The sequence below is a fragment of the Bubalus bubalis genome, chromosome 7 (genome assembly GCF_019923935.1).
Source record: "Bubalus bubalis isolate 160015118507 breed Murrah chromosome 7, NDDB_SH_1, whole genome shotgun sequence".
Taxonomy (NCBI): Eukaryota; Metazoa; Chordata; class Mammalia; order Artiodactyla; family Bovidae; genus Bubalus; species Bubalus bubalis.
The window spans coordinates 97,891,766-97,909,740 of NC_059163.1; the positions used below are offsets into that span (position 1 = coordinate 97,891,766).

At 37.5% G+C, this 17,975-nt stretch overlaps 1 protein-coding gene and 1 non-coding gene across 5 annotated transcripts in view; both read right to left on the reverse strand.

Moving 5' to 3' along the window:
• Positions 1-5,373: 5,373 nt before the first annotated feature.
• The window catches only part of BANK1 (B cell scaffold protein with ankyrin repeats 1), a 317,845-nt gene continuing 305,243 nt past the window's right edge, over positions 5,374-17,975 (reverse strand). For all 4 annotated transcript variants that reach the window (XM_006070968.4, XM_006070969.4, XM_006070967.4 and 1 more), the window contains 5 exons: positions 12,465-12,528; positions 8,926-8,955; positions 7,863-7,918; positions 6,578-6,642; positions 5,374-6,313 (listed from right to left, as the gene is read on the reverse strand). In XM_006070968.4, coding sequence (XP_006071030.2) covers positions 6,583-6,642; positions 7,863-7,918; positions 8,926-8,955; positions 12,465-12,528 — 210 coding nt within the window. In that variant the 3' untranslated portion in view covers positions 5,374-6,313; positions 6,578-6,582. The remainder of the gene's footprint in view (positions 6,314-6,577; positions 6,643-7,862; positions 7,919-8,925; positions 8,956-12,464; positions 12,529-17,975) is intronic.
• On the reverse strand, positions 13,156-13,258 carry LOC112586327. Its single transcript, XR_003110787.1, has one exon. It is a non-coding gene; the product is annotated as a U6 spliceosomal RNA (small nuclear RNA).

Consider the following 17,975-nt stretch of genomic DNA (forward strand, 5'->3'; position numbering starts at 1 on the left):
TCTTATATAAGTGTTCTTACAAAATAAAATATAGTCACAGTACTATAAAATATGGAAGTCAAGGTGAAGAAAACATATGGTGATCATAAGTAAGGTTCTTATGCCCTTCAATGTCAATCTTAGTAACAAGTCTTCTGCTGGGATTCTGCATGTCTGCTAATGCAGAAAATCTGGGAGGTACTGGGCAGGACTTGCCATGTCTGAGTTACAAAACATCTCATTTTGCAACATTACAACAAATGTCAGTGTCCTGCAAGGATGCCTAAGGCTCCTTCGTGACTGCAGATGTTTTCACTGAGTACCAGGCATGAACACAGCCTCAGCTTACACTTTCCCACATCCCTTGTTTTACTTTTTCTCAAGTGAAGAAAAGAGAAAGTACTAGAGGCAAAACTGAAGCATTTTTTTATCATAGTTGACATAACATGTCCATCCCTACCTTGAGAAATAAAGAAATAATCCATAGGACATTGTTGGTTAATTTGCTAAGGATAATTTCTCTCTCCAAGGATCACCTATTGCAACAGAAAGCAAACTGAGCAAAATTATCCCACTCATTTCCATGGACTCAGAAATTGCTTTACTGTTTGATACACTTCACTGCATAACATCTCTGACTGGTCTGACCTTAGTTCTGACTAGAACAAAATTTAATGTTGATTTGAAGATATGCCAAGAATCATACAACAGGAACTATTGTGCTGTATTCAGAAATCTGTTCACTAATTCATTTGTTTGAAGATAAGTGATCTTTATTCTGACTGAAGCCAACTTTTATCATTTGCAAAATTCAGGCCTTAATCTTTCGCTGTATGCTGGTGCTGTGAAAGCTTTAGGCACTCAGTTGCGTCTGACTCTTCGCAACCCCATGGATTGTAGCCTGCCAGGCTCCTTTCCATGGAATTCTCCAGGCAAAAATACTCCAGGAGTGGGCAGCCACTCCTTCTCCAGGGGATCTTCCTAACCCAGGTCTCCTGCATTGCAGGCAGATTCTTTACCACCTGAGCCACCAAGGAAGCAGCGTTTTGCTTACCAAGTGCAAATAGTGTGTGCCAAATAAGTCTCATGCATATATCACAACCCTTACCATCCCCCACCATTCTCCGTGACAAACATCGCTGATTGATCTTGATAATCACTGATCTTCAGTTTCCCATTGAACCCTGGTTTCAGACTCCATCTCAACATATTACAGCAAGTGTCTTTCAGCCAGTTTTCCTTCTCCCATTAAGTGGAAAATGAGACCGGCTTATGTATACATAAAATGTAAGCCAGTGTTTTTCAAATTGTATCATTTCTTTATTGCAGGATTAGTCTTCAATACTTGGATGTCTAATATGCTCTTCTAAAAGAGACTAAAATACAGAGCACTTTCCCACCTCACTGGATCCCAGAAACCCTTTTTAATTGAATATTCATGAGTTCCTTATAACACAGTTTGGAAAATATGGTACTGTACCACTGGTGGATTTTCTACTTGAGGCTGCTGATGGTTATGGGTAATCCAGATGGTCAGTCAACATTTTTTTAATCATTGGTTTTCTAAATAATGATATGGATTTGAGTCATATGCTATATCCCTGTGCCCAAGAGCCAGTCAGACAAGTTAGCCTAGTGTATCACACTGTATTCACATTTCAAAGAGGATTATCTTTTGCCAACTATCTTCACTGAGCATTCATTTGGAACCAAAAATGTACTAAGCATCTACATCTCATTTAAGAAGAGTGATGATATATCTCAGCTTATGCTGAAGGTAGTCCAAGTTTATGCCTGCTTTTTTAAAAATCATAATCATTAGCAATACTTCATTTTACCATTAAAAGTATCTTCTTTGGATGATAAATTTTTATTTTTTACTTTTAATTCTCAAACCACCTGTGCTGATGTTGGTATCGATAACCCCACTTTACTAATGATTAAATAGGGCCCTGAAACTGAAAAACTGGCATTGTTTAGATAGCTGGGATATAGCTGAGGCTATATTCAAACTAGATCAGTCCTAAAGCTCACACTTTTGAATGCATGTAAGTACAGGAAGTCATTTAATACCTGTGAAATTATGTAAGAATCTACATTTTGAAGATGAGAATATTGAGGAAATCATATGCTGTAATTTATAAATTTGAGGCCTGTTTATTTATTGGCCCTACTGCGCAGCTTGTGAGATCTCCAGGATCTCCCTGACCAGGGATTGAACCCGTGCTCTGAGCAGTGGAAGTGGGGAGTCCTAACAATTGGACCACCAAAGTTCCAAGTCTATTGTATTTAGAATCTTGCTTGTGCTGTCTTTTGTGTGGCGGTCCTTGCCTTAAATGTCAGCCCCACAAAACAAGGCAGGCCAACAAGTATGGTTGGCAGATGCGGTTACAGAAAGACGGCAAGTGGGGTCTCATACCAGACCTGTGTTAATTGGCTGAGAGCTACTAGGTCACGTTCAGGAGCAGACCACTTTCCTAAATATTTACCAATTTAGAAAAGCAATATGTTTTTCTATGCATAAAAATTCAGGGAAGTCCAAGTTATTAAAATCAGACCTCCTGAGCATTATAAGAAGGAACTCAGGTAAGCAAATACTTAAAAGCATGAATAGGATATAATCGTGACTCCAGTTACAAGGTCATTTTCATTAGAACAGTACTGAGAACAGTCTTATTTTCTAAAAACTGGAGTCTCCACTGGTAGAATAATCTGATTTATGAAAATGTATTAGAGTCATCCATTTTTTTGAGTTTTTAATGGTCCATTTAAATTAAGCCATATGTACTTAAAAATAGAAACATTGATTTATACTATCATGGGGGTTCCACTTCCAGAAAATTCCATATAAAATTAACTGTTTTTACTTTTAACAACATTCTTTTTAAGTGTTATTCCCATTTTACTTTATAGTGTAGATCAGAGTTTCCCAGTCTCGCACTGTTGATATTCTGGATGAGATAATTCTTTGTCTTGTGGATTATAGCATATTTATTAGGGTTCATTGTCTCAACACTCGAGATGCCAAGAGCACCTTCTCCACAGTCGCAGCAATGAAAATGTCTCCAGATATTGCCAAATGCCCCAGGTGAGAAGCCCTTGTCTAGATGATGCTTTTTTAAACTAGAAAACTAAGTAGAAAAAAGTGAATATTAAATGTAAAATTCTTATGATAACATTCAATTCCAATCCAAATTTCTCTAGAAGTTGGAGTCGAATAAATTTAAAAACTTGAGGAAGGGGCTAGTTCTTGTGTATGTTAAGAGCAACGGCTTAGGAATGAATCCACACTGAGGAAGGGATGATGGGAAAGCTAGGGTATATTACCTATTGGTTTCTCAGGGTTCCAGAAATGGCACAAAATCATCAGATTTCCCATGCAGATCTTCCCTTCCTGGTAGTGACTGGGGCTCTTAAACAAATGCCTGAAATCGCCAAGGAAAGTTCATACCTTCCTAGTCTACTAGTCCAGATCTCTTCTACCACTAAAAAAAGCTTCTGTAACGTGGCTCAGATTTGATGGAGAGTATTCTGTATGTTAGGGATAAAGCCCAGAAATTAAAAATATAGCCCCTGGAACTTCCCTGGTGATCCAGTGGTTAAGAATCCACCTTCCAAAGCAGGGGATGTGGGTTAGATTCCTGGGTAAGGAACTAATATCACATATGCTTCAGGGCTACTAAGGCCGCGTGTCACAACCAGGGAAAACCATGTGCCAGTGAAGAGCCTGTGCAGCCAAAAAGAAAAAAAGAAGCCTCCTTCTGGACATATTCAGTTGGGATCATTCCTAAATTTGGATTACCCTTCCTCTGCTTTGGCATTTTTCCACTTTTCATCTCTTCCTTCCATACAACAGGCATGTTGTGAACTCCTTTCTGATCCCCTGATTCTAAACTCTCTTCTGCCCTCTGTGCTGAGTTGCTCAGCTGTGTGCAACTTTGCGATCCCATGGACTGCAGCCCACCAGGCTCCTCTGTCCATAGAATTTTCCAGGCAGGAATACTGGAGTTGTGGCCACTTCCTTCTCCAGGGGATCTTCCCAACCTAGGGATCAAAGCCGAGTCTCTTGTGTCTTCTGCATTGGTAGGTGGATTCTTTACCATGAATGCCACTTGGGAAACCCCAGTAGGTCAAGCAGGGGAGAAGCCATGGCTTAGGAGGCATAGTGGGGACCTCAGTTATTTTTAGGTTTCTTTTTCTCCCTTTCTTTGTGATGACAAAGTCAAAAAACGTCAAGGGCCAGAACTCTAGGGAAGAGATGATTAAAGGTATTTTTCCTATCGTTTTATTCTAAATTAGCCCAGTTCAGAAGGCAGACTTACAGGTCCTGACTTTAGATTTCTTTCTATGTTAAAGGACTGAATAACATTCATGCTTTAACTCCCACTTCCACCCTTAATAGAGTCTCAGGTAAGAAATGATCTAATCCGTCTGTAATTAGAAGAGCTGCCATTTTACCTGTTACTGGATTTCACATTTTCAATAAGAATAAAGTTGACAGTAGAACTGTACACAGTAGTCACAGGCCTGTATGGAAATTCTCTCTTTAGAGTTACATAGCATGTTAGAACTCAGTTGTGTCCAACTTTTTGTGACCCCATGGACTGTAGCCCACCAGGCTCCTCTGTCCATGGAATTTCCCAGGCAAGAATACTGGAGTGGGTTGCCATTTCCTCCTCCAGGGGATCTCTCCAATCCAGGGATTGAGCCTGTGTCTCCAGCATTGCAGGAGGATTTTTCACCTGCTGAGCTATCGGGGAAGCCCAATAGAGATAATAGACACACTTAAATTTTACAGATTTAGAAAATTACAGAAAAGTAGTCAATTTTCCTATTGCTTTTCCTGAATCTTTGGGTGGGACAGTCCACAGAAATGAAAATGAAAGTCACTCAGTTGTGTCCAGCTCACTGTGAACACATGGACTGCAGCCTGCCAGGCTCCTCTGTCCATGGAATTCTCCAGGCCAGAATACTGGAGTGGATAGCCGTTCCCTTCTCCAGGGGATCTTCCCAACCTATGGATAGAACCCAGGTCTCCTGCATTGCAGGCGGATTCTTTACCACCTGAGGCACCAAATGGGAGCATTCCATTTCTTGAAAACTTAAATGTGAAACCATGGACCGAATTTCCAAATGTCATAATCAAAAATCATCTTCTATTAGGGACTGATCAAACAACTATATTATTTTTTAAAACTTGAGTTTGAGAGTGTTAATGGTCATGAGAAACTTACGGGTAGTGTTTTGCAGAATCACTTTATTGCTATTTTTTTAAATCCTAAATTGTTTATTGAATTTCATTTTTTTCCCCTTATAAATCACATTAGGAATGGTGGTTACATGTATTTAAATTTTCCATTATTGTATGTATTAAGTATATATAGTATGAGTGTATTTTTAAATTAATTAATTTATTTTAATTGGAAGCTAATTATTTTACAATATTGGATATTCCTATCACTCACTGTTTAGAAGCTAGAAAAAAATAATTTGTGTGTTTATGAACCCTACTCAGTGAAATTATTAAAAAAAACTTGGTGGACTTCTCTCTGTAAATTAGTAAGCAAAAGACTTCAGAGGTTAATTTCATACATTTGTTTTGAAAAGTCAGACAACAGCTTTAAACATTCATTTTATTTGTAGCAACCGTGGGCAGAAATCATAGAATGGTAAAACTGCATTCTATTTTAAGCTCATAAATTGCTTCTAAGAATTTGGTTGATGAAATTGTAGGCCTTTTAATAGACAATATAGGTTGTGAAAATGTATATTAATTTGAGATATAGAAAGTTAAAAAAATAGTATTCTCAAGGTTATATGCAAACAGGCTCTGAAAAATGGAAGGTTGCTGTAAGCATGATCTGATAATAACAATTAGAGTTTTGAACATGAGAAATTCAGAAAATAGATTATCCATTGGAAAAGCCAATATGTATAAAACAAATTTGTATTTTTTTATGTTTATTCTCAGTGTAGGAGGAGTAAACTATAAGGTTAGCCCCTTAAATAGGCCCAATAACTTTGCTACAGAGCATTTAACTTCTGTGCTCTTGTTTTTAATTTTAAAAATGGGAAATACCTGCTTCACAGGCAAAGTGCCTGGTAAAATGCAAGAATTTTCAAAGAATGCAACTGCTGTATAGCATTCAAACTTAATCTTGATATACTCATTTGAAGCAGGCACAATGCCAATAAATTGTGGCAATAACATTCTGAAATTCAAAACTTGCTTCTGTTTTCATAGCATAGATTTGTCCTAAGACAGCAGGCAATCCAAATGCAAGCTTGCTTAACCAGAAAGTGTCTGCAGATTCTTGAGTTTCATTATAATAACCTGAAAATAAGATCGCAGGAAATGTATTAGTGAATAATGGATCATCAACTGAAATTGATTAGCTAGCATAAAATCACCCCTACACATAAATCTTTCTAAGGAACAATCACCTTTAGCTTGAAAAATACATATGTTTATCCTTTCAGGAGAAGACAATGAAATATTTAAGGTATTCCATTTGTTAGACAAATGATCTTTCAAGTTCCTATTAAGCCTGCTTTAGGTTTTCTAAAAAATATGGTTGATATATAGCTGATATTTTACCATCTTTAGTGATCTTTCCTGCAACAGAAACCAAAATCTTTTTCCACCTGGGGTCGAGCAGGAAGCTAAGGAAAAAATACACAGAGTTAGCATTTCTCCATTTTAAGGCTGAACAAAGAAACAAGACAAAGTCATAGCTGCCTTTTGCAGTCACAGGAGAACAGCTTTGTAGAGGCAACTGGCAAGACAGCCCCCATCTTAAAAGGAAAGAATCACTGTCAAGTTCAACCATGTCAATGCCCTTGAGTTCAAATTTTATTTCCTTTTTGAGGGAGAATAAGTGTTGGGAATGTATATTATTTTCCTCTTACCTAAAAGCTTGCTCTTAAAATAGTCCTTCAGATCGTGTAGAAGGAACCTTGCTTGACAAAGACATTTTCCTAAAGCTAGATGGTACCTCACAATTCTGCGACAGTCAAATGGGTCTCATGAGTCTATGCGCTACAGACCCGTTAGGTCTACAGCTCACCGGTGGGCCACAGAATGGTCCAGAAATGCAAATACTTCAAGCAGTTCTTAAGAGTGAATGACTTTTATGTTTATGTATTTAACATAACATAACTTTTATGTTATGATGCATTGAAGGATGGGAGAACTTAAGGGTTATCAAAATTTGGTAAACAAAAACTAGTTTGTTACGGGCCCTAATTCAGGATTTTAGCAAGAAATCCAGCTGCCACACGTTCTTGGGTAATAGTGCAAATTTCCTACATCACATATGTAGACAGTTGGAATAGTACAATTTTTTATGAAGAAAAGTGTGTGGTCAGGACATCAAGGATATTGTCTTGAACTGGTCTTGGCTTTTCCATTTGCATCCTCTTTCTTTATGGTTATTTTTAGCTTCTCATCAGCAATTTACTTTCAGTTAACACTACAATGTGAAGCAACACATATTTATATGAACAATATTTTCACATTATATTTTTTCCTAAAACTAGATTTCAAGGATTATATAAACTGTGGTTCAAATGGACTCATCATATTCCTTTTGCTAAAGAAGATGTGTTTATAACTCCTCTACAATTTATTTGGTCTGTATATGTTTGTGCACATGTTAGCTTCAGTGCCTTTCTCTTTAAGTTCTTTCTTTGCTTTTTTCCAAAGAGTTATGTTTTTAAAATTACTGCTCGTGTATTTTGCACACAAATGCTTATGTAACCTATTTAGTTCATATCTGTTGGAATGTTTCAAAGCATAGTCAGAATGGAAGGCTTTCATGTTCTTTCTCAACAAATAAGTTCTTTGTTTGTATTTTATAAAAATGAAGATAAACACAACCCACCTTACTGCCAAAGGGTATGTTATGTAACATACTTTCACTGTGAGCACTTTCGTTACCTAGAAATACAAACTCTGTTACTAACTCTTTACTCATTCACAAATTAATAATTCCTTTATTCAGTATTTAAAAAATATACATGCAAAGAGTAGGAGATGGGTAAAGATAAAAAACACTAAAGAGATAAAATGTGCATGTTGAAAAGGCATCCTTGGCAATTATGTATTAATTTGTATTAATATGTATGCATTAATTTATCATACCCACATACTGAGGAGTTCATGAGCTCAGAAACTATCTAACACCATGAATAACAACCTCCACTTGATTTTTGCCTTCTTCTCTTGCCCACTTATCAGGTAACTGCAAAGCACACTTTTTTATAAGTTTGCTCCTACCACTGCACCGTGGCCCATGCCACTTCCTGCTTCTATCATGAGTTTCTGACTTTCCGTCCAGCCACACACTTCTGTTCTCCTGATTCTGCAATTCCCACAGTCAGTGCTGTGCTTCAGGCTGGAGGCAGAGCTCACAGCTCTTTAGACAACCCCCCAGCTGGCCTGCAGCTCCTCTCTGCCCTCCCCACTTTCTGCACACATTTCTCTCTCATTCCACTAACGTGAACCCTTCCAACTGTTAAGTTTTATTTGAAGTTCATTTGCTCTATCAACGTTTCCCACTTACCAAGTTAGCGCCATTTACATCAATCATCATCAGTCATTATAGCAATTCCCCATGATAGAATTCTTATCTATATTTTACGTATGAGGGAACTGAGGAGTAAAGAGTTTAAGTGACTTGTCAAAGGTCACAGCTAGTTAAGTTTGAAGAGCCAAGTCAGAGTTCAAAGTGCATGCTTCTTTTACCATATCACAATGCCTCTAGCATTGCTATTCTAGAATCAACTCACATTTATTTTGGATATCAAATTGTTTTACATATAAATATAAAATCTCTGTGAATTTTTATACTGACCAGCCTAATCACATTAGGTTTACATTAATATAAAAGTTGGTTTGTTCTGGGCTTTGTTTTAGTTCTAAATTCTTCAATAAACACCACTTACCATTTGGATGGTGCACAATGGTGAGCTTATCTACAAGACAAAAAGAAAAAGCACATTCTACTGAGTTTTGCTCCATATTTATTTTAGGGTCATATCTTCTTATCATTTGACTACTTCTTGTCTTGAGATGACTATGAAGTTTCACAGTCAGATTTAAAAAAATACCTCCGGCCACTAAGTGTGGAACTATGTCTTTTATTACTTTTATCACTAAGTGTGAAACTATGTCTTTTTTTCCTTCTGATGTTTGTCCCACATTATCACGATTTTAGATATATTTGATGCTTAATAATAGCTTCCTACTCAGCCTTGATATTCTTTTAGCCTGAGCTATTCAAGTATTTTTAAAAAATAACCTTATTCAGAAATAATTACATACAGTACAGTTCATACACCTTGTATGGCATTCTTTAGCATTTCTTACATTGCAATTTTCCTGTCTATGAATTCTCTGATTTCAATTATCTGAAAATGTCTCAATTTCAACAAATTTTTTAAGGTTATTCTTCCTGGATATACAATTCTAAGTGGTCATTTGTTTTTATTTTAGCACTTTCAAAGATATTATTGCACCGTCTTTAGTCCTCCACGTTTCTGACAAGAAATTAGTGAATATGGAATACATTTATGCTTTTCTCTTGATATATGTCTTTTTCTCTGGCTGCTATCAAGAATTTACCTTGACTTGAAGTAGCTTGACTACAAGTGCTCAAATATAGTTTGGCTTAACAGGCTAACTGGAGTTTTTTTTTAAGTTCTTGGAACAGTATGGAGGTAGTTTACATTCAATTTGGAAAATATCTGACCATTATTTACTTTAAAATGTTTTGCCCAAACTCACTAGTTTTTCCTCTGGGCCCCTGATTACGTGCATGCTGGACTGTGTTATGTCCTGCGTGTCTCTGAGGCTCCATTCATTTCTAAGTTTTTTTATCTCCTTTTTCATCATATTGGATAATTTCTATTGATCTGTCTTTAAGTTGATTAACTCTAACTTTTGCTATATTCAATCTGCTGATAAGTTCTTCTGATAAATTTTTCATTTCTTTTATTGTAATTTTAATTTCTATAAATTTCCATCTGGTTCTTCTATATAGTTTCAATTATCCTGTTTAAATTTCATATTTATTCACTCTTTAAAACCATATTTTTCATTAATTTTGTTAAGGTCAACAATAGGACTATCTCAGGTTCAGTTTTTATTGATGCTTTCTTTTTTCTTTTCTGAGAATCACATTTTCTTTTTATTTGTACCTCATTAAAAAAAAAAAACCCTGAATACTGGATTTTAAAGATAATCTGTAGCATATTCTGGATTCTATATTCATATTCATATTCTATATTCCTTTGATGAATATAGGTTCTTGTTTTACCAGGCAGTTTGATTACTGTCATGAACCTGTGGTAGGCTTGGTTTCCTGCTTTTTTTCAGTGTCAACCTATACAAAGCTCAAGATGTTTGCTAAGACTCTTAGTAGAACTTCCCTGATGACTCAGCAGTAAAAAAAATCTGCCTGCAATGCAGGAGATGTGGATTCGATTCCTGGGTTGGGAAGATCCCCTAGGGAAGGAAATGGCAACTCACTCCAGTATTCTTGCTAACAACAGCAGGACTAAGCCTACAAATTCCATTTTCCACCAGGCTCTTGTAGGGGTTTGGTTCTAGGCTTTGCTGGGGCAAGTCTAGAGTAGGTCTTACTCTAAGTCATGGTCCTTACTCTTTACATCTCTTGGGTGTCACAGCAGGACGCCAGGCATTTTAACAAAGTGTTAAGAGACCTTTCCTCTCTGGCAGGGCAGAACTCAAAGAAACATCCCCAGTTTGGCTTTTCCCTGGCTTTGCCCAACCTTCAATGTCTCTGTTCTGCCTTCACAGCACTAAAAGCTGCTATCTTACATGCTTTGACTGGTCTTGTCTGCACATGTCCAGCTCATCTCTCAGCCAGACTTGTGGAGTCCCTCCCTCCCTCTGAGGCTACCTCTCTTGGTGGCTACCTCTTCTTCAGCGACTCATCACACACATTCCAGCAGCTCTGGCTGCCCTGAACTCTTATCTTTGCCACCTCAGTTTGACTGCTTTGCACAGACTGTAGTCAGAAAACCATCTTGTGGGTAATGGTGAGAGACATCGCATATATTTTGTTTTTCTCTGGGATTACAGTCTTAGTCTGCCTATCATTTACTCCCTGAAATCAGTTGCTTCATATTTTTTTGCCTATTATTTGTATCCTTACAGTGGGAGGGTTTGTCTGGTACTGCTTATTCCATTTTAGCTGAAAGAAGAACTAATTTTGATTCCTAATTAAGACACCAACGATTAAGAGTGTTAACTTTGGATTCCGATAGACATAGACTATTATCTCTAATCTGTGTGTTTAGAGGCTTCTTAGTTTCTCAGATTCTCAGTTTCCTTATTATAAATTGGGACTAATGCCTATCTCAAAGGGTTTTTAATGGGATGATTTTGTGCATAGTAGATAAGACAATAAACATTAGCTACTGCTACTATATAATGTTCCTTAGTGAAATTATTTATATATTTTATAATTTTATACATTAAAAAATTTTTACTCTTATTCCACATTAGAATGTAGGTTTGTAGAACTCAGTTGTTTGTAAATTAGTTTTGTGTTTAAGACCTTAAATATTTTAGAAAGCATATTTATGTTTTAGAAAACATTTCTAAGAGAGCTTAAAGAATTCTCTATGAAGAAATGGATAACAATCCAATAATATAAAAATAAAATGAATTTTAGCATAGTGCATTTCAGCATGAAGTACTATCTAAAAGTTATGCAGTATTATTGAGAATTGAAGAGAGGCTTTCAAACCTTACTGGTAGTTGTCAGTTTTTAATTATCTGTGCAGGGGTAGGGACTTGGGGATAGGGTGGTCAGAGAATGACAACATAATTTATTTTCAATTTTGGAATGCGTTGTTTATCTTTGGAGAAGATTTACCATCTTAATAATGTCTGGTTTGTGTTAACATTAAAATGAGTGTTTTTTCCCCCTGGGAGCAACTGCTAATTATTAGCAAGGGGAATCTGTGTTGAGAAGAAGCATGCTAGCTTCAGGGGAAGGCAACGTGAGATTTATAATTTAAAATGATCCACATGTGGATAACTGTGAGAATTGACTATATTGAGAATATTCTACCTTATTAAAAAAAAGTGTGACTCTTTAACAATTTAATACCCTGTATTGAGACTTATACACACACACACAAAACTAAAGCAGAATTATCTTATTTGCAACTTATATGGAAATCAAAGGAAAGGAAGTAACTAGCATTTACATTATGGGCCAGATAAGGTGAAAAGTATTTTATGTGTTAACTTGTACAACCACTTCCAGGTATATGTCTGATTATTCTTGTTTTGCAGACAAGGACCCTGAGTACCAAGGAGTAAGACACTCTCCAATTTAAGCAGCTGGGAAGTGACTGGATATAAATTTGAACTCAGGCCTGTTTTATTTCACCATTCTTGTTGTTTCCACTTCATTATTATTTTTGAAGAGCAGACAAATTTTACTTACTGTAGACATTTTCTTCTTCTGGCCTTTTCCCAACAATGCAATCTCGTAGTTGGCGTAGTTTTTCCTTAATGAGGAGACAACCAGGAAGGAGAAGTCAAGGTTCACGAATTTGTCATGAATTGAGATGGAAACTTTAACTTCTATGGCCAGTAAGACCACTACAACTTAGTGCCAACGTGGTGCTTGCAGTGTTCCAGCCACCATTCTTGCTACGTCACAGCATTGTTTTACTTAATCCTCACAACTTCACGAGGTGGATGAAAAATATCATCATCTCCTTTTACCAATATGGAAGCTGAGTTACAGAAGATTAAGTAACTTTCCTAAATCACACAGAGGTTGTACAGTCAGGGTGGGAACCCAGAGCCCAATTCTTCTGGGAGCTTCTTTGCCAAACGAACACCTGGGGCATCTACACTGGCTATCGGTGCCTCAAAGCAGGAGGCCAGCATAACAATGGTTAGCTGCTGCCTGAGCCCATCTCCAGCCTCTGCAGGGTACATGCTTTCCTAACAGTTCCTTCTAAGAACCAGGGACGCAGGAGCAAGTGATACATAACTGGATTTTCATTTTTAACTCATTTGTGATCTTTCTTTGCTTTCCAAATGTTCTATACTGAACATCTATTACCTTTTTCACTCAAAGGTAAAACAAGCTAATGCTCAATACATCTGCTTTTATTTATTTTTTAAAAAATATGGAATGCTTCATGAATTTGCATGTCATCTTGCACAGGGGCCATACTAATCTTCTCTGTATTGTTCTAATTTTAGTGTATGTCCCGCCAAAGGGAGCACCAATAAATGTACTTTTAGAAGAGAATTTAAGAGTAGCACTTTTCTTAAGGGCTGCCCTGCAAACCTAGAAACAACTTTTCCTAAAATAGAGTTGTGTTCATTGCCTTAAAGATCCTCTCCTATGACTGGAGCAAATATTCTTCTTTAAGGACTCAGTGATTGTGAGCAGGAGAGAGGGGAGCTAAAGGCAAGGTTTTTTTCAATCATCTCACCTTCAACTCCAGGGATTCTATTGGGGTCTTCATTATTCTAGAAACTCTTCTACTACTAACTCTATGCTTGTGCCATTTTCCTTCTTATTTTCCTGGGATAATACCTCTCTGTCAATAAGAATATAATTTCACAGCCGCCTCATAGATTCATCTTCGGGATTAAAATTAATATTTTTTGTAAACTACAAGAGTAAGATTGAAAAGTATATGGGCAGTGTGTATTGGAAAATAGGTAGAACATTCATTTTTTGATGTTCTGACTTTTGGCCCCAATGGCTCAGTGGGCAAAGAATCTGCCTGCAATTCAGGAGACAGGGGTTCGATCCCTGGATCTGGAAGATCCCCTGGAGGAAGAAATGGCAACCCACTCCAGTATTCTTGCCTGGAGAATTCCACAGACAGAGGAGCCTGGTGGACTACAGTCCATAGGGTTGCAAAGAGTCAGACATGACTGAGTGACTAAGCAGACACGACTCTTGGTCAGGTCCTTAAGTTAAGGGCTGATTGAAAAAACACAGGGAGAAATCTCTCTCACATTCATATTGGCAATGATACTTTGGATATGACTGAAAAAGCACAAGCAACAAAAGCAAAAATAAACAACTGGGACTGCATCAGACTAAAAAGCTTTTGCATAACAAAAGGGACAACCACAAAATGAAGTCACCCTGTGGACTGAGGGAAAATATTTGCAAATCATATATATGATAAGGAGTTGATATTTGAAATAGATAAAGAACTCACAGAACTTAATGGCAAAAATGTCCCAAATAATCTGATTAAAAAATGGTCAGAAGAACTGAACAGACATTTCTCAAAGAAGACATAAAAATGGCCAACAGATAAATGAAAAAATTCTCAACATCACTAATCTTCAGGGAAATGCAAATCAAACCCACAATAGGATTTTACCTCAGAACTGTTAGAATGATTATCATCAAAGGACAACAGGTAAGAGATGAGGTTATGGAGAAGAAAGAAGCCTTGTGCAGAGTTGGTGGAAATGTGAATCGGTGTAGCCATTATGGAAATCATTATGGAGCTTCCTCAAAACATTAAAAATAGTACCACCACATGATTCAGCATTCCTATTTCTGGGTATTTATCCAAAGGAAATGAAATCATGATCTCAACGAAACAGCTGCACTTCCACGTTTGTTGCATTAGCCAAGATATGGAAACCACCTAAGTGTCTAGGAGTGGATAAAGAACATGTGATATATATGTCTGTATATATATATATACACATGATGTAATACTATTCACCCATGAGAAAGAAGGGAATCCTACCATTTTTGGCAACATGGATAGACTCTGAGCGCATTATGCCAAGTGAAATAAGTCAGATAGGCAAAGACAAATACTGTGTGATCATACTTATATGTGAACTCTTAAAAAAGCCAATTCATAGAAGCAGAATTGAATGGTGGTTATTGGGGACTGAGGAGTGGAAGAAATTCAGAGATGCTGATGTTGGTCAAAGGGTAGAAACTTCCAGTTACAAGATGAAAAAGTTCTGGGAATCCAATGTACAGCAAGATGACTATTTAACAGTACTGTATTACATATATATTATATATAGAAATTTGAAAGTCGCTAAAAGAGTTAATATTGTATGTTCTTGTCACACAAAAATGTTAATTTTGTGACATGATGGAGATGTTAGCTAATGCTATGGTGGTCATCATTTTGTGGTATGTAAAATCAATCCACTGTAAACTTTACATTTAGACAATGTTCTAAGTCAGTTATATCAGGAAGGTTGGGAAGGAAAGGGAAAAGAATAAATCCTCGTACTCAGTCAGAGTCACAAACTTTGGGCTTTTATGGAAAGTAGTTTTAGGGTTGTTCTTTCATCTACAGGTTACTTTTTGGTTTTGTTTTGCATAAGTGCTTACTGTATTCATTATTCCATTGTTCCTATGTATTAGATAAGCCACATCAGTCTTGAAGTAATTGAGTATTGTTGTGTTTAGTCCCTAAGTCATGTCTAACTCTTTGCAACTCCCTGGACTGTAGCACATTACGCTCTTCTATCCATGGGATTTCCCAGGCAAGAATACTTTCCCAGGCAAGGAGTGGGTTGCCATTTCCTTCTCCAGGGGATCCTTCTGACCCAGGGATTGAACCCAGTTCTCTTGCATTGGCAGGAGGATTCTTTACCACTGAGTCACATGGAAAGCCCCTTAGACCACCGTTAATTCTTTCTAAAACTATACTGAAAATAAATATACAAAAAAAGATCTTAATGATTCAGATAACCATGATGGTGTGATCACTTACCTAGAGCCAGACATCCTGGAATGTGAAGTCAAATAGGCCTTAGAAAGCATCACTATGAACAAAGCTAGTGGAGGTGATAGTATTCCAGCTGAGCTATTTCAAATCCTAAAAGATGACACTGTTAAAGTGCTACACTCAATATGCCAGCAAATCTGGAAAACTCAGCAGAGGCCACAGGACTGGAAAAGGTCAGTGTTCATTCCAATCCCAAAGAAAGGCAATGCCAAAGAATGTTCAGACTACTGCACAATTACACTCATTTCACATGCTAGTAAGGTCATGCTCAAAATCCTCCAAGCTATGCTTCAACAGTACATGAACCAGGAACTTCCAGATGTACAGGCTGGATTTAGAAAGGGCACAGGAACCAGAGATCAAATTGCCAACATCCACTGGATCATAGAAAAATTAAGAGAGTTCCAGGAAAACATCTACTTCTGCTTTACAGACTAGGCTAAAGCCTTTAACTGTGTGAATCACAAAAAACTGTGGACAATTCTTAAAGCAATGGGAATACCAGACCACCTTCCCTACATCCTGAGAAATCTGTATGCAGGTCAAGAAGCGACAGTTAAAACCAAACATGAAACAACAGATTGGTTCAAAATTGGGAAAGGAGTACATCAAGGCTGTATACTGTCACCCTGTTTATTTAACTTATATGCAGAGTACATCATGAGAAACGCTGGGTTGGAAGAAGCACAAGCTGGAATCAAGATTGCCGGAAGAAATATCAATAACCTCGGATATGCAGATGACACCACCCTTATGGCAGAAAGCGAAGAGGAACTAAAAAGCCTCTTGATGAAGGTGAAAGAGGGGAGTGAAAAAGCTGGTTTAAGACTGAACATTCAAAAAACTAAGATCATGGCATCTGGTCCCATCACTTCATGGCATATAGATAGGGAAACGATGGAAACAGTGAAAGCTTTATTTTCTTTGGCTCCAAAATCACTGAGGATGGTGATGGCTGCCATGAAATTAAAAAACACTTGATCCTTGGATGAAAAGCTGTGACAAACCTAGATAGTGTATTAATAAGCAGAACATTACTTTGCAGACAAAGGCCCAGATAGTCAAAGCTATGATTTTTCTAGTAGTCTTATATGGATGTGAGAGTTGGGCCTTAAAAGAGGCTGAGCACCAAAGAATTGATGCTTTTGGACTGTGGTATTGGAGAAGACTCTTGAGAGTCCCTTGGATTGCAAGGAAGTCAAACCAGTCAATCCTAAAGGAAATCAACCCTAAATATTAATTGGAAGGACTGATGCTGAAGCTTAAGCTCCAATACTTTGGCCACCTGATGTAAAGAGTCGACTCATTGGAAAAGACCCTGATGCTGGGAAAGAAGGAGGAGGAGGGGACGACAGAGGATGAGATGGTTGGATGGCATCACCAACTCAATGGACATGAGTTTGAGCAAGCTCTAGGAGATGGTGAAGGACAAGGAAGCCTGGCATGCTGCAGTCCATGAGGTTGCAAAGAATTGGACACAACTGAGCGACTGAACAACAATAACAACTGAATATAAATACACAAATAAAATATAAACAACTGAGGGTTTGATAAAGCAACTAGTGAAATCACTAACAAGAAGGTATTTAGATTGGATCATTTTAAATTGCAAACTCTATTACAGAAAGGTCTAAGGAGGATAAAGTACAATTGACTTATCTCAACCAAACTTATATAAACTTATTTTCTAGCATTGCCAGGAGAGTGATCTGCAGTTCGATGCTTGGGCACACTTTACCCACTTCAGGATGAGCGATGCTTGATGGTAATGGCAACAGTGTGGACTGGGAAGCAATGCTGTAGTTCTGACCATGAACGACCATCATTATAGAACTCCACAATTAGCATTCTTAACATTTGTTTGGCAAAACAACTGCCCTTGCTTCACACTGCAAAAGCTTGACCAGGTCCAGCCACCAAACCGCACCAAGAGCTATCCTGCAAGATGGGTGACTTCTAACAAGGTGTGTGACCATGCATGTATTGGGGAAGTCCCCTTACCTAAACAATCTCCTGTCTGTATGCCATATCACTTGAATCACTATTCTGATTAATTTCTCTGTTGTTTAAAAAATGTCTTCTTAAGCACTCTTTTAAAGGAAAAATGATCCCTTGGAAAAGGTAGCATCTTGCTGCTAAGTCACTTCAGTCGTGTCCAACTCTGTGTGACCCTATAGACGGCAGCCCACCAGGCTCCCCCATCC